Raw genomic sequence first — 22,976 nt, forward strand, 5'->3', positions numbered from 1 at the left:
TTTCTCCTACAAACATGAAATGTGTGTGTGTGTGTGTGTCATCAGGGTTTTCTCCTACAAACATAAAAAATGTGTATGTGTGTGTGTGTTTATCAGGGTTTTCTCATTTTTTCCCACAAACATGAAATGTGTGTGTGTGTGTGTGTGTGTGTGTGTGTGTGTGTGCGCGCGTGCATTTCCATGGAGCTTTATTTTGAAACATCCCTTCGACTTTTATTCTGAATTTTCTTATTTCCCCCCTCAAAGGTCTTTCCCGGAAGCGTGTAACGGAATGGTCGAATCCCAAACTGGCCTTTACACCTTATTGAAGTGCACTACATAGTAAATAGACACATCCTCTTTTGTAACCCTACGCAGTGCAGACTACGAGACATAGGAAGTCATTTGGGATGCGGCCTGTGGCATTTGTTAAAGCACGTCTTCTTTAAAACAACCGACGCCTGAGAATAAATTCTAAAAACTTTCAGGTATTAACATTTAATAATAATAATTATTATTATTATAATAATTGCTTGTCAGGATGTGGAATTAAATAAAAGTTTTATTTTTAAATGTCCCTCTCGCTAGCCTTTGCTAATTACACGCAGTTTTGGTGACTCGCGCTGTGTACTGAGATACACAGATAAACACACCTGAAGTTATTTTTTTTTGTGTTTTACACTGGTGTTTATTCGTGTAACTCTACTTGTTTTCTTTATTTTCAGCTAGTTTCATAGCTCAGTAAGACCTACAAGTGTTTCGCAACCACACACACACACACACACACACACTCACACACACACACACACACACACTCAGAGCTATGAGCATTTTCGGCTTTGGCCAAAGCGCAGACATCGACATAGTGCTGAAAGACTCTGAGACGAGGAAAAAAGCCGAGCACAAGAGCGAAGATGGCAGAAAGGAGAAGTATTTCCTTTTCTATGACGGAGAGACTGTGAGCGGTCAAGTCAACATCACGCTGAAAAACCCGGGCAAGAAACTCGAGCACTATGGCATCAAGATCGAGTTCCTCGGGCAGATCGGTGAGAGATCACCTCTTTTCACTCCACACATTTATTTATCTGATCAAGTATCCTGAAAGTCTGTGTCTCTGTTTGTCTGTCTGTAGAGCTGTATTATGACAAAGGGAACCACCATGACTTTGTTTCCCTGGTTAAAGATCTGGCTCGACCTGGAGAACTTTCCAGCTCCCAGTCTTTCGACTTCGAGTTTTCTCATGTGGAGAAACCATACGAGTCATACACAGGCCAGAACGTGAAACTAAGGTGACACACACACACACACACACACACACAGTCACATGTTGCTGTGCTATGAAGTCGCCAGCAGGCCTTCCTACTATTTTGGTTGCCACGGTAACGATGTTTATCATTGGGTGACGTAACTACAGTTCTTCAAAAATGAAACCTAATAGAGGGAGATTTGGTGTTTGTATGTGTGTGTGTGTATATAGATATATATACCTGGTGTGTGTATATAACATTACTGCCTGATATTGTGTTGGTCCCCCTTTTGCTGATCTGACATGCACTGTGTATTCTGACACCTTTCTATCAGAACCAGCATTAACTTCTTCAGCAGTTTGAGCAACAGTAGCTCGTCTGTTGGATCGGATCACACGGGCCAGCCTTCACTCCCCACGTGCATCAATGAGTCTTGACCACCCATGACCCTGTCGCCGGTTCCTTCCTTGGAACACTTTTTAAAGATACTGACCACTGCAGACCGGGAACACCCCACAAGAGCTGCAGTGTTGGAGATGCTCTGATCCAGTGGTCTAGCCATCACAATTTGGCCCTTCGTCAAACTCACTTAAATCCTTACACGTGTCCATTTTTCCTGCTTCTAACACATCAACTTTGAGGACAAAATGTTGACTTGCTGCCTAATATATCCCACCCACTAACAGGTGCCATGATGAGGAGATCATCAGTCTTATTCACTTCACCTCTCACTGCTCACAATGTTATACCTGATCGGTGTATATATTGAGCAGTGTCTATCTGCGTCATGTGATATGAGATGAATGAAAAGCAAAAGTCCTTGGTAGTCGCTGCACAATCACTGCATATTTGCGGCCACTTTGTGGCGTCGCTGGACACGCCCACATCCAGTCACCAGTGGTCTCGGGTGGCCCCGTCACTGCGAGTCGTATTGTATGTGTGAATGCAGCATTAAGCTCCATATACTTTGGCCACTCACTGATAAACGTTGTTACTGTGGCACCACCTACTGGCCATTTCATAGTACAGCGACTGGTGATTTGCGGCGATATGACTGCTGTGTGTGAATAGCATTACACAGATATTGTGACTTGTAACAAACATTATGTAAAGAACAAAACACTCCGGGGTGTGCGCTTATATGGGAAAAAATAGCTAAAGAACAGTCTGGAAGTTGGGTCATCGGTGTATTTTTATTCATCGTGATATGTCTAATCACAAATCAGCATACATGAATGAAGAAGGAAGATTTTCACCTAGAATATAGTGATGTAGAGATATTTTTAAATTATAATTTATTTATTTATTTATTGCACAAATAAGTCATTTTTGGTCATGGAACACTGCACAAACTAACTAAATTTGTACACATATTCTGAAATACTTTTACTTTTTTAAATTCATTCATGACAATTCATGAGTTATTCATATTACTCATTTTTATTATTTGTAAATATCTCAGAGAAGAAAGAATAAAATGAAAATGTGGGAGTAGGACACGCAGTGGTGATTAGTGATTGGTTATTGGGAACAGTGGTTATTGGGAACAGTGGTGATCAGTGATTGGTTATTGGGAACAGTGGTGATCAGTGATTGGTTATTGGGAACAGTGGTGATCAGTGATTGGTTTTCGGGAACAGTGGTGATCAGTGATTGGTTATTGGGAACAGTGGTGATCAGTGATTGGTTATTGGGAACAGTGGTGATCAGTGATTGGTTATTGGGAACAGTGGTGATCAGTGATTGGTTATTGGGAACAGTGGTGATCAGTGATTGGTTTTCGGGAACAGTGGTGATTGATTATTGGGAACAGTGGTGATTGATTATTGGGAACAGTGGTGATCAGTGATTGGGAACAGTGGTGATTGATTATTGGGAACAGTGGTGATCAGTGATTGGGAACAGTGGTGATTGATTATTGGGAACAGTGGTGATCAGTGATTGGGAACAGTGGTGATTGATTATTGGGAACAGTGGTGATCAGTGATTGGGAACAGTGGTGATTGATTATTTGTCAGTAACAGCACTTCTTGTATTGTTGGACACTTCATGCACTTGCAGCTTTGCTTACATAGTTGAAGTGGGCGGGGCTACCAGGTGCTGACGCTGGATGAGAAAATCTTTTCAAATGTCTGAGGGCAGTCTGGTGGACATGACATCTTACAAATGTCTGTTAAATTAGCTCACAATGTGATTTAATTAAAAAAATTTTTTTCCGTATTCTGTCAAAGCTAGCGTCATCGCTTTATGTGTCTTTAACATCATTTATCACCATATGTCAATAAAAGAGAAACAGCTCCTACTTCTGGTTCCATTTGAGAGGATACTTTTAGGACGCAGCTACAAATCTAAATCACGTCTGATCTTCCTCTATGAGGATTTGTTTTTATTTACAGCATCACAGTTTGTCACATACACATTTGTCTGGGTTGTCCTGTAGATACTTCCTTCGTGCGACGATAAGCCGCAGACTGAACAACATCACCAAGGAAATGGACATCGTCGTGCACACGCTGTGCACGTATCCCGAGTTAAACTCCTCTATCAAGATGGAGGTTGGCATTGAAGACTGTCTGCATATTGAGTTCGAGTACAACAAATCCAAGTAAGTTGCACATTTCATACTCCACCGTTATAGTTCTGATGTTCTTCCACCATCTAGCTGGTGATCAAGGTGTTGAGAAATCCGCTTTCATTCGTTCCTTATAGATATCACTTGAAAGACGTGATTGTGGGGAAGATCTACTTCCTTCTTGTGAGGATAAAAATAAAGCACATGGAGATCGATATAATCAAGCGAGAGACGACGGGAACGGGACCCAGCGTGTATCATGAAAACGAAACCATTGCCAAGTACGAGATTATGGATGGAGCACCAGTGAGAGGTAAAGCAAAGACAGTGGGTTATTTCCATAACATTATGAGCAGTGAGAGGTGAAGTGAATAAGACTGATGATCTCCTCATCATGGCACCTGTTAGTGGGTGGGATATATTAGGCAGCAAGTGAACATTTTGTCCTCAAAGTTGATGTGTTAGAAGCAGGAAAAATGGACAAGGGTAAGGATTTGAGGTGATTTGACCTAAAGGGCCAAATTGTGATGGCTAGACCACTGGATCAGAGCATCTCCAAAACTGCAGCTCTTGTGGGGTGTTCCCGGTCTGCAGTGGTCAGTATCTATAAAAAGTATCCTTTAAGTCCTGTAAGTATGGCGGCCCAACCTCGCAACTTACAGGACTTAAAGGATCTTGGTGCCAGATACCACAGCACACCCTCGGGGATCTAGTGCATGCCTTGATGGGTCAGGGCTGATTTGGCAGCAAAAGAGGGACCAACACCAATATCAGGCAGGTGGTTATAATGTAATGCCTGATCGGCATTATATATCTTTCGTATTGTTCAGGCGAATCGATCCCCATCCGGTTATTTCTCGCCGGCTACGAGCTGACTCCCACCATGAGAGACGTCAATAAGAAGTACTCTGTGCGATATTATCTGAACCTGGTCCTGATAGACGAGGAGGAGAGACGCTACTTCAAACAGCAGGTGCGGTATCTTTCATGCAGCACGGAAATGAAGTGCAAAAAAAAAAAAAAGGCTAAATCTATTCTCTTGAAATCTAATCTCTCTCTTTTCCACTGAAGGAAATCACACTGTGGAGAAAAGGAGATATCGTCAAGAGGAGTATGTCCCAACAGGCCACCATAGCTGCTCAGAGATTTGAGGGATCGAAACCTGGTGCTGTGGTTAATGAAAATGTTCAATGAAATGTTAGTTGTTTATAGATGAATTCTATTTCCTGTACGCTCAGCAGCACAGGAGTTTGGGATCGACGGGAAAGCAAATCATTCACGAATATCATCCAGGTGCTCAATTTTTACACATACACATGTTGAGTTGTTGAGATTTCCTTCGAAATTATAAATAAGAAGGAGAAAATCTACGTACAAAAACTTTCTATTTAAAAATACCCAAACATTCCTTATACATATCTTTATGATCAAATCAATACTAATTATTTTAATGTCATGTTTATGTTCTGGTAAAACGAGCCTCAAGTAAACACTGGGAGATTTGTGTTCGGTGGGAAAGCTATTCGCAGTAAGTTTATTCGTAATCGATTTACACGTTGTTATTCTGTAGTGTTGGAATTAGGGGAAGAGGCTATAAACTTCAGGTTAGGGGAAAAATCCCTGAATTCCTACACGGAAATATGAGACCGTCTACAGAATTTTGAATTCTCTGACAGTAGTGTTAAACTGTCTAGACCGATGATGGCTTTCAACACACCGTTCTAAGGAGTTAAAGTTTTACACACAGTTTTAAGGAGTTAAATACTCATCACAGGTAGCTTGCTAGGTTCCTGCTAACAAATGTCCTGCACAGAACGTGAGAAATGTTCCACCTTCCTACTCCTGGGTTCTGAGTTGAACGCAGCATCACTGAAAGGAAACGCCACATGACCGTTTTCAAATCTAATACTTTTGATGGAGTTTCTTTTCTTTTCTCGTTTCTTTTTCTACTTCTGTGTATATGTATGTGCCAAAAGTATGTATCTAGTCCAAAGATATCTGATATGGACCCTCTGTATGGGTGTTTAGGAACAATGGGTAAATAAGGGTCATATTTCTGATGGGTGTTTTATTTCTTTATCTTTCCATTTTAGCATCGCTCAGGTCAAGCAAGCTTTTTTGTAATAGTGAAAAAGCACTTTTGCACAATGAGCCATACTGTGAATAAACTTTGCTTAATTTGGGGTCAGTTTATTCATCCAAAAATGTTTTATTAAAAGCAAGCAAGATGTGGAAGGAGACATGATTGTTTGATGAAAGTTTACTGATTGATTTTGAATAATAGAATATATTTTAAGAATACAAACGTTAACCATCATTTCCCTGTACAGAGGAACAGCTAATAAACCATAATCATCAATCTTAGTGGTCAGTATGGGCTTCAAGAACATTTCTCATAGTTCTTGGCTTCATAGATCCAGGATCTAACCTTTAATAGTTTTTATCCTTTTAGGGGGTCTGTGTCTTCCAAACTCAAGATAAAGTCGAATTCCTCTGAAAAGAGAAAAACAAAAACAAGTCAGGATGACAAACACTGGAACCATCACTGTACATCTAAGTAACCTTACTAGAATTCTTTTTTAAAAATAAAATTGGACATGGTATTTGATATACTGCCACTGTACACCGATCAGGTATAAGGATAGACGAATGGATCAGAGCATCTCCAAAACTGCAGCTCTTCCCGGTCTGCAGTGGTCAGTATCTATCAAAAGTATCCTTTAAGTACTGTAAGTTATGAGGTGGGGCCCATGGAGGCTCCTTAAAGGATCTGCTGCTAACATCTTGGTGTCAGATACCACAGCACACCTTCAGGGATCTAGTGAAGTCCATGTCTTGACAGGTCAGGGCTGTTTTGGTAGCAAAAGGGGGAACACCACCATATTAAGCAGGTGGTCATAATGTTATGCCTGTTCAAGTACATACATTTCCCACACACACATCTTTGTATTTTTAAATATGTATTTGGGGGGAGTATGTATTCTTATACACACACACACAATGTTGCATTAAATTCAGTCAAGTTCTAGACACAAAAAGAGAGAGACCTGTGGTTAAGGGCTGCACTGAAAGCCGAGCTCGGGTGAACAGGGCTATGTTACTCAGCGCTCCTCCACCGCTCTTGTGCTTCAGGTGATATTCCTTCAGCTCAGTGAGTGGAATGAAACGCTTGGTCATCCTCTCAAACTGGACATCCACCTACACACAAAACGTCCATCAACAGAAAATCCTATTACTCTGTACTTATAAACAACAGCTGCATATGTATATTTATACCACAGAGGTGTTTAATGCTGAATTCTGATTGGTCAGGTGTTGATTCAGATATATTAATATTCGTGTTCATGAAGTGGTGTTATTGGAAATTATTAAAATATCAGGAAAGCACTTTCACAGATACAGTAGTACATCTCGGACCCTACCATACTCCACTTGGGGTTCTCGGGTTTGCTGGACGGATCATAGTGCACGTCTTTCTTGTCGAACTGTGTATGGTCAACGTACGCTTCCTTCACAATCTGGAACGTCAATGGCGCATTTTTAACAGAAATATCAAAGCGTGTTTAATCCGAGTTACGCAGCAATTGCTGTACTGACCTTTATGATGCCCGCTATTCCCGGCTTTTTACAGTTGCTGTGGTAAAAGAAAGCCTGCTGACCCAGTTTCATATCCCGCATGAAGTTACGAGCCTGAAAGACGCCAGCACAGTCATGTCTCACTTAACACAAACTCACTGACCCAAGGATTCAGAACAGCAAATGCTATTTTGAAGATACACAGTATGTTTGTTTGGACTGTACACTCCCATGTGGACCATCACACCCATATGTGCTCCTTCCCCAAACTGTTCTGGACCACACAGTCGTTACTATTTCTATAGTAACGCTATACTATAGTTACTGTTTCCCTTTACCTGGAACTAAGAGGCCCAAACCTGTTCCAGCATGACAATGCCCCTGTACACAAACCAAGCTCCATGAAGACAGGGTTTGACAAGGTTGAGCATCCTTCACAAAGCCCTGACCTCAACCCCACTGAACACCTTGGAGATGAGCTGGAACGGTGATCTCACTAATGCTCTTGTAGCTGAATAAACACAAATCCTCATAGACACAGGCTACAAAATCTAATGGAAAGCCTTTTCAGATACCAAATGGAGCCAAAATCACATATAGGTGTGATGGTTAGGTGTCCACAAACTTTTGGATATAGTGTACGTCTATCCTTTAAATTGCTTGTTATTTGTATTTGGTAGATGCTGACCAAATCATTTAATGTTTTACTTCTTACATACACCAATCAAGCATAACATTATGACCACTTATACGTGCCGTGAATAAGACTGATGATCTCCTCATCAAGGCACCTGTTAGTGGGTGGGATATATTAGAGAGCAAGTGAACATTTTGTCCTCAAAGTTGACGTGTTAGAAGCAGGAAAAATGGACAAGCGTAAGGATTTGAGTGAGTTTGATGAAGGGCCAAACTGTGATGGCTAGACCACTGGATCAGAGCATCTCCAAAACTGCAGCTCTTGTGGGGTGTTCCCGGTCTGCAGTGGTCAGTATCTATCAAAAGTTTCCTTTAAGTGCTGTAAGTTGTGAAGTGGGGTCCATGGAGGCTAACATCTTGGTGCCAGATACTACAGCACACCTTGAGAGATCTAGTGGAGTCCATGCCTCGACGGGTCAGGGCAGCAAAAAGGGGGACCAACACAATATGAGGCAGGTGATCATAATGTTACGCCTGATCGGTGTATAACAAGTGTGACCACCTTTTGATTTGCACTATTGACTCAATGAAAATGTCTGACTACTCAGCTGTAAAGCTTTATATTATATTATTACAATAATAAAACTGTTCTATGTCACTGCTATATCAACTCTATAGAACCTGACAGGAAGCTGTACAGAAATAGCGATATGCTGAAGATTAAAAGTTGCTGGTATAAGCATGTTTTCTGTAAGATGTTTCTTTAGCGTTTATGGAAGGAGTGTCCAGCGTCAGAGCTTTGTAACAGAACTCTGGACCAGGTCCTTTTTGTTTTCTTGGTCACATGAGTTAACACAGAGACAGAGAGAGACGAGGAGAAAGTGAGGGCATGACTGGTTGCAGTGTAACTGTTTACAGTATACTTGTTTTGCAAGGCTCAAAACATTAGATCTATGTAGAAATGGATATAAAAAAATTCTAATCAATATAAAACATACACTATATTGGCAAAAGTTTTGGGACACCTCTCTAAATCATTGAATTCAGGTGGTTGTTTTTCAGGGGTTGGACTCGGGCCTTTAGTTCCAGTGAAAGGAATTTCATGCTCCCAACTTTGTGGGAACAGTTTGGCTGTTCCAACATGACTGCACACCAGTGCACAAAGCAAGGTCAAGACATGGATGAGAGAGTCCTGACCTTAACCCCATAGAACACCTTCGGGATGAATTTGAGCGAAGACTGCAAGCCAGGCCTTCTCGTCCAACATCAGTGCCTGACCCCACAAATGCGCTTCTAGAGGAATGGTCAAAAATTCCCATGAACACACTCCTAAACTTTGTGGAAACCCTTCCCAGAAGAGTTGAAGCTGTTATAGCTGTAAAGGGCGGGGCAACTCCATATTACATTCATGTGCATGTAAAGGCAGACGTCCTAGTTTTGGCCTGGCTCGCAAAAACAACACCTGAATTCAATGATTTGGAGGGGTGTCCCAAAACATTTGGCAATATCATGCATATCTGTTGACAAACTGCTGTGTTATTAGATGACTGTAACACTTCCAGACTTTTGGGGTGTCCGGTTGTTGATTATTTTGCCCTAACACAGCATGTGCTGTCATGTCATTGTTCCTTAAACTGGAAGGGAAGATGCATGATAAGAGGTTTTAAGCTGATGAGAGGTCAGAAAGTTTTGTGTTTCATGGTGACAAGTTGCATCTCATCACCTTTACCTGATAATTCCTCACTCCGTCCCAGCAGCCTGTTTGATTGGGGAGCACTTTCAGGTCCTCAATTCCAAACTGCAAACATTCATTAAGGAAAATGGATATTACTTTTGGTAAAATATGTAGATGATCAGTAAGCGGGAGGGTCTTGGTGTTTACCTTCACATCCACGCCTTTCTCTATCCGGCTCTCAGGTTCAGACTTCATCAGCCAGTGGCTGTAAGAAGCTTTCTTCTCTGAGGATGTGCTTTTCTGGGACTTTTTTGCAGATGCTACTCTCTTTCTTTTACCATCTTCTACACCATCCTCAGCATCAGCATCAGATAAATCTTTACCTGCATTATCAAAACATCTGTTGACATCTGTTTTCATCTGTAGCCACAAACCTACAGTATAATATAAGCTCATTATCCAACAGCTGCTTACTTTGTGCTTTATTTGCTATGGCAGGACCTCGAGATCTCTTCTTTGGCGCCATGTTTCACACAAAAACTACAAAATTAAAATATGTTAAAGTTAACAATTATATAGTGACCAAATTGCTATCACAGGCACTGTAGTGAAATGTGCTAAAGCGTGCACGTGAAAGTGTGTCGCCTCTCCAAAAGCGCAGGATGCGTTTAGTTCCACAATTAATTAATAAAAAAAAATTTGACCTTTACTTTAAAACATCAGCACAAATAATGTGTAACAGAAAATCTCCAATATTAGCGACCAGGATAACATAAATTCACGAGAAAAGTTTCCTTTAAAAAAAGACTCTTTTAGCTTGCAGTATGAACAAATTTAGCGCACACTTGACGTTCTTAACGCACCCCTTTTTCTTGACAACAGCAGTAGCCGTGAGCACCTTTTCACCAACTTGATCAGGTTGCCAGATACGCGGCTTTAGCGGGTAGATCCCTCTCAATAGACGGTAATGAACCGTAAATGCCATTAAAAGAAAGGAAGCACATTTAAATGCTGAAATATTTCTCATGTGCGTAGTGGTAATTTATTGCTTCATTCCTCACTGACCATTTTCCAGGTGAAATCCAGTGTGGAATTAATAGACAACAAATTCTGGACTCAGATTTCCATAATGCAATGCAGATATATGACACAATCCTGCTGAGTTACAGCAACCACTAAACTCAACTAATCTGTGATCTCCAGAGCGATGGAACTGACGGCAATATTAGCAAACGTTTTTGGAACATGAAGACATGGATGATCGAGTTTAGTGTGGAGGAACTTGACTGTCCTGCACAGAGTCCTGACCTCAACCTGATAGAACACCTTTGGGATGAATTAGAGCGGAGACTGTGAGCCAGGCCTTCTCGTCCAACATCAGTGCCTGACCTCACAAATGTGCTTCTAGGGGAATGGTCAAAAGATTCCCATAAACACACTCCTAAACCTTGTGGAAAGCCTTCCCAGAAGAGTTGAAACTGTTATAGCTGCAAAGGGCGGGCCAACTCCATATTACATTCATGTGCATGTAAAGGCAGACGTCCCAGTTTTGGCCTGGCTCGCAGTCTTCTGAAAAACAACACCTGAATTCAATGATTTGGAGGGGTGTCCCAAAACCTTTGGCAATATCATGCATATCTGTTGACAAACTGCTGTGTTATTAGATGATTGAAACACTTCCAGACTTTCGGGGCGTCCGGTTGTTGATTATTTGTCCTAAAACAGCATGTGCTGTCATGTTATCGTTCCTTAAGATGCATGATAAGAGGTTTTAAGCTAATGAGAGGTCAGAAAGTTTTGGTCTGGCTCAAAGTCTCCGCTCTAATTCATTACAAAGGTGTTCTATCAGGTTGAGGTCAGGACTCTGTGCAGGCCAGTCAAGTTCCTCCACACCAAACTCACTCATCCATGTCTTTATGGACCTTGCTTTGTTCTTTCACTGGAACTAAGGGGCCAAGCCCAACCCCTGAATTCAATGATTTGGAGGTGTGTCCCATTACTTTTGTCAATATAGTATATCACACCCCTTGACAGGTGCCATTGTAACAAGATAATCAATGTCAATCACATCACCTGTCAGTGGTTTTAATGTTTGTAAGATCTTATTAGTAAAATAATGGCGCACATGATTTTTTCCTGATTTGTGAAGTAAGTATTTTTACTGTGTTATAGTGTAAAATAATTTTAAAATGGGTAAATTTTGAGTACTGGAATAGCAGGTAAATATCAATATCGTCTTGCTGCTCGTTTTCGCGTGTATCTGGCAACCCTGAGTTGTGACCCTGAGTCCGTGGATCAAAATGGCGGCGGCTTCGTCTCTTTGGCGGCTTGTACGATCCGCTTCATGTCGCATTAACAGAAGTAGAAGTTTAATATTTAACAGTGGACAGAGGAGAGGAATCGCAGCCTGCATTGATCGTAAGTAAAACTCTCTTGAAATGAAGAGGATTTGGGGGCTGATAATGCACTTTAACCTAAGTGATGAAGTAATAAAGGCTCATAGTGATCTGCAGCTCAGGTCACTCTGGAATACTTTTGACCCAGGATATAATTGTGTGTCCAGTTGAGAAAATTTGTGTTCTGTATCCACACAGTATCCAGAACTGTATGTTTGTATCCACACAGTGTGTATGATTCGTGATCACTGGGTAAAACTGACTCCCATGTTGAACCTGAACAGAAATGAAGCCGGTTCGGGGTTACCATAGTAAACGTCTGTATCCTGTTATTTTTGGCATATAATGTAATACAGGATGTCTGGGATGCAGAAGAACACTTAAATAACTATTCACCTTCATACCTGCATGTAACGTGAGCTTGAACGATTAAGAAGAGTTATGCTGGTTTCCGTATACGTAAGAGACACGCCTCTCTGCTTCAACCAATCAGCGTTCTCACTTCTCAGGCGGCCGCTTGCTAGGGCTTGTCGCTACTCGAGCCGGCCCGGACACACTGCGCATGTGCGGAATCTCAGGTTTTTGTAACACATTATAACATTATATTAATATTATATAATATAATATTTATATTATATAAATAAGCTGCCGTAAATCGTTTCGTCATACTTCAGACAAGAAGTCTGAAGCATTTTCCGCGCCTGCGCAGTACAAATTGAGTAAGTGACAGGGCTGAGAGCGTCACCGCTGTCACAACGCGATCAGTACACGATTTGTTCTGCGCATGCGCGAAACAACACGTTCCTTCATTCCTGTTGACTAAAAATTCATAAAGAGATCACATAATCGATGCTTTGTAAGGACAGAGTAGTTTATCAGTGTAGTACAAGCGTTTTGTCTGTTGATTTCAGCCGAGAGAAAAGAAAGTGTCTGGGAAGAAAACAAATATTTACTCTTTATCTCTTGTTACGTAAGTGATATACGGAAATAAATTGTTTCATGGACCTTCCACAACATGTCTGAAACTAAATGGTCAAGCCCAACCACTGAAAAACAACCCCACCATACTTTACACTTGGCACAATGCAGTCAAGTACCCTTCTCCAGGCAACCGCCCAACCCAGACTCGTCCATCAGATTGCCAGACAGAGAAGCATGACTGGTCACTCCAAAGAACACCTCTCTACTGCTTTAGAGTTCAGTGATGGTGTGGTTTACACCACTGCGTCTGATGCTTTGCATTGCACTTGGTGGCTTGCACGGCCATGAAAACCTGTTCCATGAAGCTCTCTTCACACTGTTCTTGAGTTAATCTGAAGGCCGCATGAAGTTTGGAGGTCAGTAGCTAGGTTGGTGACTTCTGTGCACTGTGCTCCTCAGCGTGCACTGACCCTGCTCTGTGATTTTACATGGACTACCACTTCGTAACTGAGTTGCTGTTTTTCACAATTGTTACAATACCACTAACAGTTGACTGTGGAATATTTAGTAATAAGTAAATGTCACGAATGGACTTATTGCACAGGAGGCAACCTATCATGGTACCATGCTTGAATTCACTGAGCTCCTGAGAGAGACCCATTCTTTCACAAATGTTTGTAGAAGCAGTCTGCATGCCTAGGTGCTGGATTTTATACACCAGTGTCCTTGTGAGTCTCAGGACGCTTCAGAACAACCAAGGAGGATTTACATGGTGCTCCATGAGGAGAAAATGTTAACCCTGTGAAAAAAACAGTTCAGATGTTAAAAACCTGTAGGTTTTATTTCTCTTATTCCACAGCAGTTTCACAACAATGAAAAACTGTAATGACGTGCCATATTTTATGTTCACAGAGACATATAAATTTTTAAGTTTTTCATGAATATATGTTCAGTCTGATGATTATCTCGTGGTCAGGGCTAATGCATGACTCTCTGCATAATTCTCATGTTTTATACTGCTGTACCTCCCATTACTGCTTTCTAGTAACATGCAAATATTTCGTTTAAACAATTTTAATTCTTTACAAAAGTTTCTTTCACTTGTTTTAGCTTCTGTAGGTCTCACAGATGAGCAAAAAGAGTTCCAGAAAGTGGCGTTTGATTTCGCTGCCAATGAAATGGCACCACACATGGCACAATGGGACGAGAAAGTAAGAGGCTGTTATCTATCTATCTATCTATCTATCTATCTATCTATCTATCTATCTATCTATCTATCTATCTATCTATCTATCTATCTATCTATCTATCTATCTATCTATCTATCTATCTATCTATCTATCTATCTATCTAAACCATAGTCCTGCTGTATGAGACCCACATCATGGTGTGTATATTGTTCTAAAGGAAATCTTTCCTATGGAAACCATGAGAAAAGCAGCCCAGCTCGGATTTGGGGGAATTTATGTGCAGCCAGATGTTGGGGGCTCAGGACTGTCTCGTCTCGACACGACCATCATCTTTGAGGCATTGTCCACTGGCTGTGCGAGCACCACGGCCTATATCAGCATTCACAAGTCAGTATGTGTTTTAAGGTTCAGTGCTTGTGCTTTCTATTAAAAGCTACAGATAAACAAATATAAAGAGAAACTCACCAACACTCTGTTAGTCACTCCCGGCTATCACGGGTTGCCGGACTTGACACCTGGCTAATGATGCAGATTCCACAGTGAAGACGCTCCTCTATCCGTCCCAAGCTTCCCAGCAAATCAGAGAATAATTAAATGCCTTGTGTGTGGCATTCACACACCATCACTGGTCTTTTTGGTCATTGGTCAGACCATACTGCGTTCGATTCAGCACCTACTGCGTTCGATTCAGTACCTGCTGCGATCGATTCAGACCATGCTGAGTTCAATTCAGTACCTACTGCATTTGATTCAGCACTCACTGTGTTTGATTCAGCACCTACTGCATTTAATTCAGTATTTATTGCATTTGATTCAAAACCTGCTGTATTTGACTCAGTATTTTTTGCTTTTGATTCAGCACCTGCTGCATTTGATTCAGACCATACTGCGTTCGATTCAGTACCTGCTGCGTTCGATTCAGTACCTGCTGCGTTCGATTCAGTACCTGCTGCGTTCGATTCAGCACCTACTGTGTTCGATTCAGCAGCTACTGCATTCGATTTAGGACCTATTGCGTTCGATTCAGCACCTGCTGCGTTCAATTCAGCACCTACTGTGTTCGATTCAGCACTCACTGTGTTTGATTCAGCACCTACTGCATTTAATTCAGTATTTATTGCATTTGATTCAAAACCTGCTGTATTTGACTGAATATTTTTTGCTTTTGATTCAGCACCCGCTGCATTTGATTCAGCACCTGCTGCATTTGATTCAGCACCCACTGCATTCAATTCAGACCATGCTGCATTCAGTTTAGTATTTACTGCATTTGATTTAGTATTTATTCCACCTGATTCAAAGCCTGCTGGATTGGATTCAATATTTACTGGATTAGATTCGGCACCTACTGATTTCTTTTTATTTATTTATTTATTTTTTTTGCAATAGTATGAGACAAGCTGTTATTTAAACCATTTGCACTGCATTTATGCAATCATGGTTGTTGACTTGGATCAGCTGAATGCAGGTTTGTTGTGTGTGTTGCAGTATGTGTGCCTGGATGATCGACACGTTCGGTAACGATGCTCAGAGAGAGAAGTACTGTCCTGATCTCTGCTCCATGGAGAAGTTCGCTTCCTACTGTCTGACTGAGCCTGGTAGGGGACACATAGAGGTTTATCAGTACACTACGATTCTTAAGACTAAAATCTTTCGAATGAACTGATGACATCAATAAAACCTGTATATATCAGATCTGGACTAGAGATATGATGAGATGATTTACTGTAATGGTATATGCGGTGATGAGGGAATCTGAAATAGTTACAGAAGACTGGATAACTGCATTCTTTCTCATACACGAGATCACAGAAGCACATGATTGGCTGGCGTTGCTGTGATTGACAAGGGAGAGAGCAGTAACTCCCGCCCCACTCAGACAGTTTTGTGGTGATAGAAGAAGTGATCATTTTAAGCGTTCATTTTAATCAGTCCAAAAACATGCAGGCATCAAATTCTTCTCGGAAAATCTGCCTTATGTTGTTTCATGAGTGATTTTAATATCCTATAAGAAAAACAGGAAGCTGGAGTTAAACCCTGTGATAATAATCAGTGCTCTATTCTTTATTGAAAGGAAATTAGTTTGTGTATCAACATTTATTTTAACTCATCTTTATCATAACATTATTTTGTCTTTTTCTTTTAGGGAGTGGAAGTGATGCAGCGTCACTGATAACCAGCGCAAAGCTCCAAGGAGACCATTACATCCTGAACGGCTCCAAGGTACTGAGATCAGGAGGTCATCATGCTGTGAAGAGTAATCATGAACGTTTTTACAAGTGTGTGTGTGTGTGTGTGTGTGATTTCCCTATCAGGCCTTCATCAGTGGTGGAGGAGATACAGATGTGTATGTAGTCATGTGTCGCACTGGAGGAAAAGGCTCCAAAGGCATCTCCTGTCTGGTGGTGGAGAAAGGAACTCCAGGACTCAGTTTTGGTAAAAAGGAGAAGAAGGTAAGACATGATCCTCGGGAGGAAATCATTGAAAAAATACCCCTGAATTGTCTTGTTAAAATCGAGGTTACATCTGCTGATCAGCTGACCTCATGTTCTTGTCTTCCTTCCTCTTCTTCTTTGGGCTTTTCCCTTCAGGGGTGACCACAGCGAATCATCTCTCTCCACCTATCCCTATCTTCTGCATCCTCAACACTTGCACCCACTAGCTTCATATCCTCATTTATTCCATCCATATACCTCCTCTTTGGCCTTCCTCTTTGCCTCCTGCCTGGCAGCTCCATGTCCAACATTCTCCTACCAATATACTCACTCTCCCTCCTCTGAACATGTCCAAACCATCTTAATCTGTCCTCCCTAACTCTGTCCCCCAAACGTCCAACATGAGCCGTCCCTCTGATGTACTCGTTCCTAATCCTGTCCAACCGTGTCCCTCCCAAAGAGAACCTCAACATCTTCAGCTCTGCTACCTCCAGCTCTGACTCCTGTCTCTTCCTCAGTGACATTGCCTCTAAACCATACAGCATGACCGGTCTCACCACTGTCTTGTACACCTTCACCAACATTTTTCTATCATACAGAACTCCTGACACCTTTCTCCACCCATTCCAACCTGCCTGTACTCGCTTCTTTACCTCTTTCCCACACTCTCCATTACTATGTTCTTGTCTTTGTAAATGACAGTAAAGAGATGAAGCACTACTTTTCCATATCAGTGCAATTTACTCGTCTTCTTTATAATACGGATGTTGTTCTGAACCGAAAGCTGTGTATTTTGCTGATTTCCCCGCTAGCAGTCCTGTAGTATTTCACAATTTAGCAAAATCCACAATATTTGCAGGAGCTTTAAATATTTCAAAATGACCTCAGATATGAGAAGAAGGCCAAAGCCCTCTTCCATTCATACAGCCATCACAGAAAGTAATTACATGTGTGTGTATTCACTAGTAGGAGAAGAATCCTGTTCTTGCAATTGTTGGCTTGCAAGTCACAAAAAACTCCAGTTCTTCTTCTGTGCCACTAGAGGGTGGTAATGTGATACTCAAGCTGCAATCCAAATCACATACTTATACACTTATATATTCTAGGCCATTTTTGTATAAATAGTGTGAGTAGTGGCTTTGAGCCTCCTGGTGGTCTCATTGCCATGGTTTCGATTCCTAACCCAGCTACTGAAGAGTTAACTCTCAGTGCCGGTCCCAAGCCTGGATAAAATGGGAGGGGAGGGTCAGGAAGGGCATCTGGCGTAAATCCCGTGCCAAAATCAAAGCATGCGGACCAAATGATCTGCTATGGCGACCCCAAACAGGGAGCAGCCGAAACAATAACAACAACAATGTGAGTCTTTTACACTGAAAATTCCAACAAGTGCACTTTAAGGACCTGATGCACTTATTCCGAGAAATGAAGTGTGGAATGATGCACTTAACTCTCGCAGCTTTGCGTAGTGGAGGAGAGGCAGAGCTACGCACTTGAGGCACTGACTCTTGATGAGAGAACGTTCAATGTTCAAATGGCCGACAACAGTCTGGTGGACACGACATCTTCCAAATGTCTTCTAAGTCAGCTCATGTTGGGTGATTCTATATTTCAACATGTATTCTGCATACAGCTACTGAAGCAACGTCGCATTATATGCGACTTATACTAAGAAGAAAAAATGTTAGTGTTCCATTTGAGGTGATACTACCCTTCTGAACCTCATACACTAGGGGGTAGAGTGCATAGGGCATGGTACATAAGTGAGTATGTCATTTGGGACACAGCTTCAGTCCAGCTGCTTGTGTTCTGCAGGTCGGTTGGAATTCGCAGCCCACAAGAGCAGTAATCTTCGAAGACTGTGCGGTTCCTGTGGCTAATCGACTGGGAACTGAGGGACAGGGCTTCAACATCGCCATGCACGGCCTCAACGGAGGCAGAATTAACATCGGTGAGTTAGCTGACGACGAGCCGTGCAGGCCACCAACCTTTCAGCCTTCACTCTCCTCATACTCAAGGCTGCTTTTCTCATGGACCATCTCAGTCTCTTCTGTTTTATCTGTAGGGATTTGAGAACTTGTTAAACCATGTGGTCACTTTTAACTTAAATATTCATAAAAACATACAAGTTTAGCATCAATATCAAAACTTCCATGAAAATGAGCAGCCAAGATATTAATATTTGATATTATTATTATTATCATATGTTGAGGTTGCTGTATTTTGATGATGCTCTGAGGAAAGCCTCTGGTATCGTCCCTGTTGTTGTAGAAGTGGGTAAACTGTGCTCCTCCTCTTCCTCACTGTGCTTCTGTAATGCTTCAAGACAGTTGAGATGTTATTTATTTATTTATTTATTTTTAATTTTTGTCAAAAGGCAAATGTGGCATTGCTAAGAAAGAAAGAAAGATTGGTATGAGAGTGACTTTTCCTAAATGGTACATTTTTTTTTAATAAGCCGTGTAATGCATATTGTTTCTTACCCCAAGAGTGCCAGTAATTTTGGAGCTTAAGAATGTATAAAAATGCTACATATGTTTGCAGTCCATCCATCCATTTTCTGTAGCGCTTATCCTACATGCAGAACCTGGAGCTTAATCCAGGCGGATTGGGGAACAAGGTGGGGGACATGCTGGAGGAGGTGCCAGTCCATTATAGTACACACTTTCACACACTTTGGACAATTCATAGATGCCAATCTGCCTAACAGACATGTTTTTGGGGTGAGGGAGAAAACTGGAGTATCTGGAGGAAACCCCTGACCACAGGGAAAAGAGAGACAGGAATCGAACCCCGATCCTCAGAGGTGCGGGGCGAAGGTGCTGAGCACTGCTCCGCCTCTGTATATAATTATTCATATTTATATATGGACGCTCGAACAAAGCGAGTTCTTTGATTTATTTTTTGCCTCAGCAAATTACTGAGTTTAACTTGTGCTGACTCCACAGCTTCCTGCTCTCTCGGAGCTGCTCACGCATCTGTCCTTCTTGCCCGAGACCACATACGTGTTCGCAAACAGTTTGGGGAACCTCTTGCGAACAGTCAGGTGAAGAGTCTGTCTGTGATTTACGTTCGCATCTTGAAATGCTGTATAGTTGCAGTTGTGTAAGTAATATCCATGTAAGTAATATCTTCATATGTGGTTTCAGTTCCTGCAGTTTAAGCTGGCTGAAATGGCGACCAAGCTGGTAGCATCTCGGTTGCTGGTGCGTCAGGCGGCCATGGCTCTGCAGGAGAAGAGACCGGACGCTGTGTCGCTCTGCTCCATGGCAAAACTCTTCGCCACAGATGAATGCTTTGCGGTGAGCGTCGCTAAATGAGGATACATTTAATACAGAATAATGTTCTGATTGTTAAAAACGTGTGAGAAATTAAAAGATTTTAGTGGCTAGTGTGCATATTGCCAGAAATATTGTATTGTTTATATTCCTAGTGTATATGGGGATGTGGTAGAGGTGAAGGTGCTGGATTACTGATCGGAAGGTTGTGGGTTCGAATCCCAGGTCCACCAATCTGCCACTGCTGGACCCCTGAGCAAGGCCCTTATCCCTCAATTGCTCAGTTGTATAAAATAAAATGCGATAAATTATAAGTCGCTCTGGATAAATGCCAGAAAAGTAAACTATAGAGCGTATAGTTTTCTATGAATATTTTATAGCCTTGTCCATCTAAGTGGACTCTGATATCACATATAGCCCAGTACTGTCCAGGATGTTAAATATGATGTCATGGTATAACTGTTGTTTTTCTTCCTTCGAATTCAGATATGTAACCAGGCTCTGCAGATGCACGGTGGATATGGCTACCTCAAGGACTACGCAGTACAACAGTTTGTTCGGGATATCCGAGTGCATCAGATATTAGAAGGCAAGTCCATGACGTAAAACGTCGGTAATCTTATGCTACGTTCAAAGGCGACGACTTTATGCATTTTTGCTGCTGTCACATGATTGTGTATGAATAACTTACGGTGGCCGAGAAGTGCAAAACATAATAACAAATCAGAAAACACAAGGAGACAAAGTGGAAAAGGTAGGAATAGATTGCGAATGGAATTCTTCCCTCTGATTGGACGAGACATCTGTCACTCAGGATCTACAGGAAGTCCAGCAGTAGCTGCAGCAGTAGAAAGTGGATTGGTGTGTGTATGAACACAGCTCTGCTCTTATAGCGCTCCTTACATCCTTTAATCTGGAACAGTTTGGTCTTAAAAACATACCTGGTGTGTTTTTAGAGATCGTAAACTAATCTTTACGCCATGATACGCTATCAGTATATCCAACATCACGCCATATGAACGTCCTTCCTCACAGTAGAGCCGAATGAATTCCATTTTCTTATGAATATAAATATATACAGTTATTTTCTTTAAAAGATTTAAAGTTGCGCTATCGAAAGAAAAATATACACACGTACAAGAAATCAAGTTAGATACACAATTTCCTACTTCCTGTATATCCTGAGTGACAGATGTCCCGTCCAATCAGAGGGAAGAATTCCATTTGCAAACTATACCTACCTGTTCAGCTTTGTCTGAATTCTCCTTGGGTTTTTGGAGTTGTTATTGTGTTTTGCACTTCTCTGCCACCGTAATAACTGTGAATACAAACTTTTATACAAATGTTCCTCCAGAATGTTTCATTTTAGTGGTAAGAAAATTGATTTGGAATGTTAAATTCTCCGCCCACTGGTAAACCTTGTTACTATGGCAACCTGCAGTAGGAACAACTACTGCTGACTTCGTAGTACTGGAGCGAGATGCTTAGTTAAATAGTTAATTGTTCACATACTTTTTTTGCTTATATCTTATAGCTTAAATTGTCTTCCTGTTCTTTTTAGGAACCAATGAAGTGATGAGGATGATCATTTCCAAAAACTTACTGGCTGAGTCTTGATTGTGAAATCAGGACTTCAGAAGCTCATCATGGACTCTGTTACAGTGGAAGCGACTAATCCTTAATGAATCACATAATGAAAGAGAAGTTGGAGTGAAGCTTCCTGTTTGTAGCTAGAAATATGTCTATATTGTGTATTGTTGGTGTATATTCCATATTATTTGTCCTGCTCTAACAAGACATGCTGTAGGAGAACAAATTACCAACAAAAAAAATCAAGTGTTTGATTAAACTCCAGTGTTGAGTAGTTACTGCATTCCACATACACTATATTAGCAAAAGTTTTGGGACACCCCTCCAAATCATTGAATTCGGGTGTTGTGCTCGGCCCCTTAGTTCCAATGAAAGGAACTCGTAATGCTTCAGCTTCATACCAAGACATTTTGGACAATTTCATGCTCCCAACTTTGTGGGAACAGTTTGGGGATGACCCCTTCCTGTTCCAACATGACTGCACACCAGTGCACAAAGCAAGGTCCATAAAGACATGGATGAGTGAGTTTGGTGTGGAGAAACTTCAGAGTCCTGACCTCAACCCCATAGAACACCTTTGGGATGAATTAGAGTGGAAACTGTGAGCTTCTTGTCCAACATCAGTGCCTGGCTGTCGGTGTTGGTCCCCCTTTTGCTGCCAAAACAGCCCTGACCCATCAGGGCATGGACTCCACTAGATCCCTGAAGGTTTGCTCTGGTATCTGGCACCAGGATGTTAGCAGCAGATCCTATGGAGGCCGCACCTCTCAACTTACAGGACTTAAAGAATTTGATAGATACTGACCACCGCAGACCACTCCACAAGAGCTGCGGTGTTGGAGACGCTCTGATCCAGTGGTCTAGCCATCACAATCTGTCCCTTATCAAACTCGCTCAAATCCTTACGCTTGTCTATTTTTCCTGCTTCTAACACATCAACTTCGAGGACAAAATGTTGACTTGCTGCCTAATATATCCCACCCACTAACAGGTGCCATGATGAGATCATCAGTCTTATTCACTTCACCTGTCACTGCTCACAATGTTATACCTGATCAGTGAAAATAAAATCCTGTTTTAAATTGCAAGTAAAAAAGGACTAATATACGTTCTTCACATCCCTGTAATCAATATTAGCACTCCTGATAAAAGTCAGAAGCCTAAACTCATGCTCAGAGCTCATCCAGATGGCAGGGGTATCCTTTTTCCCCCTATCACCTGAGACTACGCTCCCTCTGAGGATGTGTGTATTTTCTAACTAGTTAACTAGTCCTCTCTTCAGCTAAGTGCCTGGAGCAGACCCATGACAGTCAAAAGGATAACAAATGGACATGATCTTTACAAGGCATCTTGATCCTTTTCTGTGTCTGGAAGATGGATAACAAAAAAACAAACAAACAAAAGGTATACTGAAAAAGGTTTAATAGCACACTTCAGATCAAACTGTGTCAAAAGATGTATTCACTCACCATTTTTTTCCTTCC

General features: G+C 41.5%; 3 protein-coding genes across 5 annotated transcripts; 2 read left to right on the forward strand and 1 right to left on the reverse strand.

Annotated features, from left to right (window-relative positions):
* The first annotated feature begins 319 nt into the window (after positions 1-319).
* Positions 320-5,925, forward strand: vps26b (VPS26, retromer complex component B). 2 transcript variants are annotated; one of them, XM_058412916.1, is made up of 7 exons: positions 320-467; positions 705-1,025; positions 1,112-1,268; positions 3,667-3,831; positions 3,936-4,111; positions 4,629-4,771; positions 4,870-5,924. In XM_058412916.1, the coding sequence occupies exons 2-7, from the start codon at positions 803-805 to the stop codon at positions 4,990-4,992; spliced, it is 987 nt and encodes a 328-aa protein (XP_058268899.1). In that variant the 5' UTR covers positions 320-467; positions 705-802; the 3' UTR covers positions 4,993-5,924. The 2 variants fall into 2 exon arrangements, with proteins under 2 accessions (XP_058268899.1, XP_058268900.1); XM_058412917.1 differs by having other exon boundaries at positions 450-467; positions 709-1,025; positions 4,870-5,925.
* Positions 5,926-6,043: 118 nt separating this feature from the next.
* thyn1 (thymocyte nuclear protein 1) lies at positions 6,044-12,504 on the reverse strand. Of its 2 annotated transcripts, none has more exons than XM_058412921.1 (8): positions 12,486-12,504; positions 10,160-10,225; positions 9,893-10,068; positions 9,740-9,808; positions 7,396-7,488; positions 7,221-7,316; positions 6,846-6,996; positions 6,044-6,291 (listed from the first exon to the last, which is right to left on the reverse strand). In XM_058412921.1, exons 2-8 carry the CDS (start codon positions 10,209-10,211, stop codon positions 6,239-6,241), a joined length of 690 nt encoding a protein of 229 aa, XP_058268904.1. In that variant the 5' UTR covers positions 10,212-10,225; positions 12,486-12,504; the 3' UTR covers positions 6,044-6,238. The 2 variants fall into 2 exon arrangements, with proteins under 2 accessions (XP_058268904.1, XP_058268903.1); XM_058412920.1 differs by lacking the exon at positions 12,486-12,504 and adding an exon at positions 10,549-10,567.
* On the forward strand, positions 11,945-22,615 carry acad8 (acyl-CoA dehydrogenase family, member 8). The gene is made up of 11 exons (XM_058412915.1): positions 11,945-12,103; positions 14,113-14,213; positions 14,410-14,579; positions 15,681-15,790; positions 16,339-16,415; positions 16,508-16,645; positions 18,440-18,575; positions 19,573-19,670; positions 19,774-19,926; positions 20,389-20,491; positions 21,464-22,615. The coding sequence occupies exons 1-11, from the start codon at positions 11,986-11,988 to the stop codon at positions 21,517-21,519; spliced, it is 1,260 nt and encodes a 419-aa protein (XP_058268898.1). The 5' UTR covers positions 11,945-11,985; the 3' UTR covers positions 21,520-22,615.
* Positions 22,616-22,976: the final 361 nt, after the last annotated feature.

Source organism: Hemibagrus wyckioides, linkage group LG17 (genome assembly GCF_019097595.1).
Source record: "Hemibagrus wyckioides isolate EC202008001 linkage group LG17, SWU_Hwy_1.0, whole genome shotgun sequence".
Taxonomy (NCBI): domain Eukaryota; kingdom Metazoa; phylum Chordata; class Actinopteri; order Siluriformes; family Bagridae; genus Hemibagrus; species Hemibagrus wyckioides.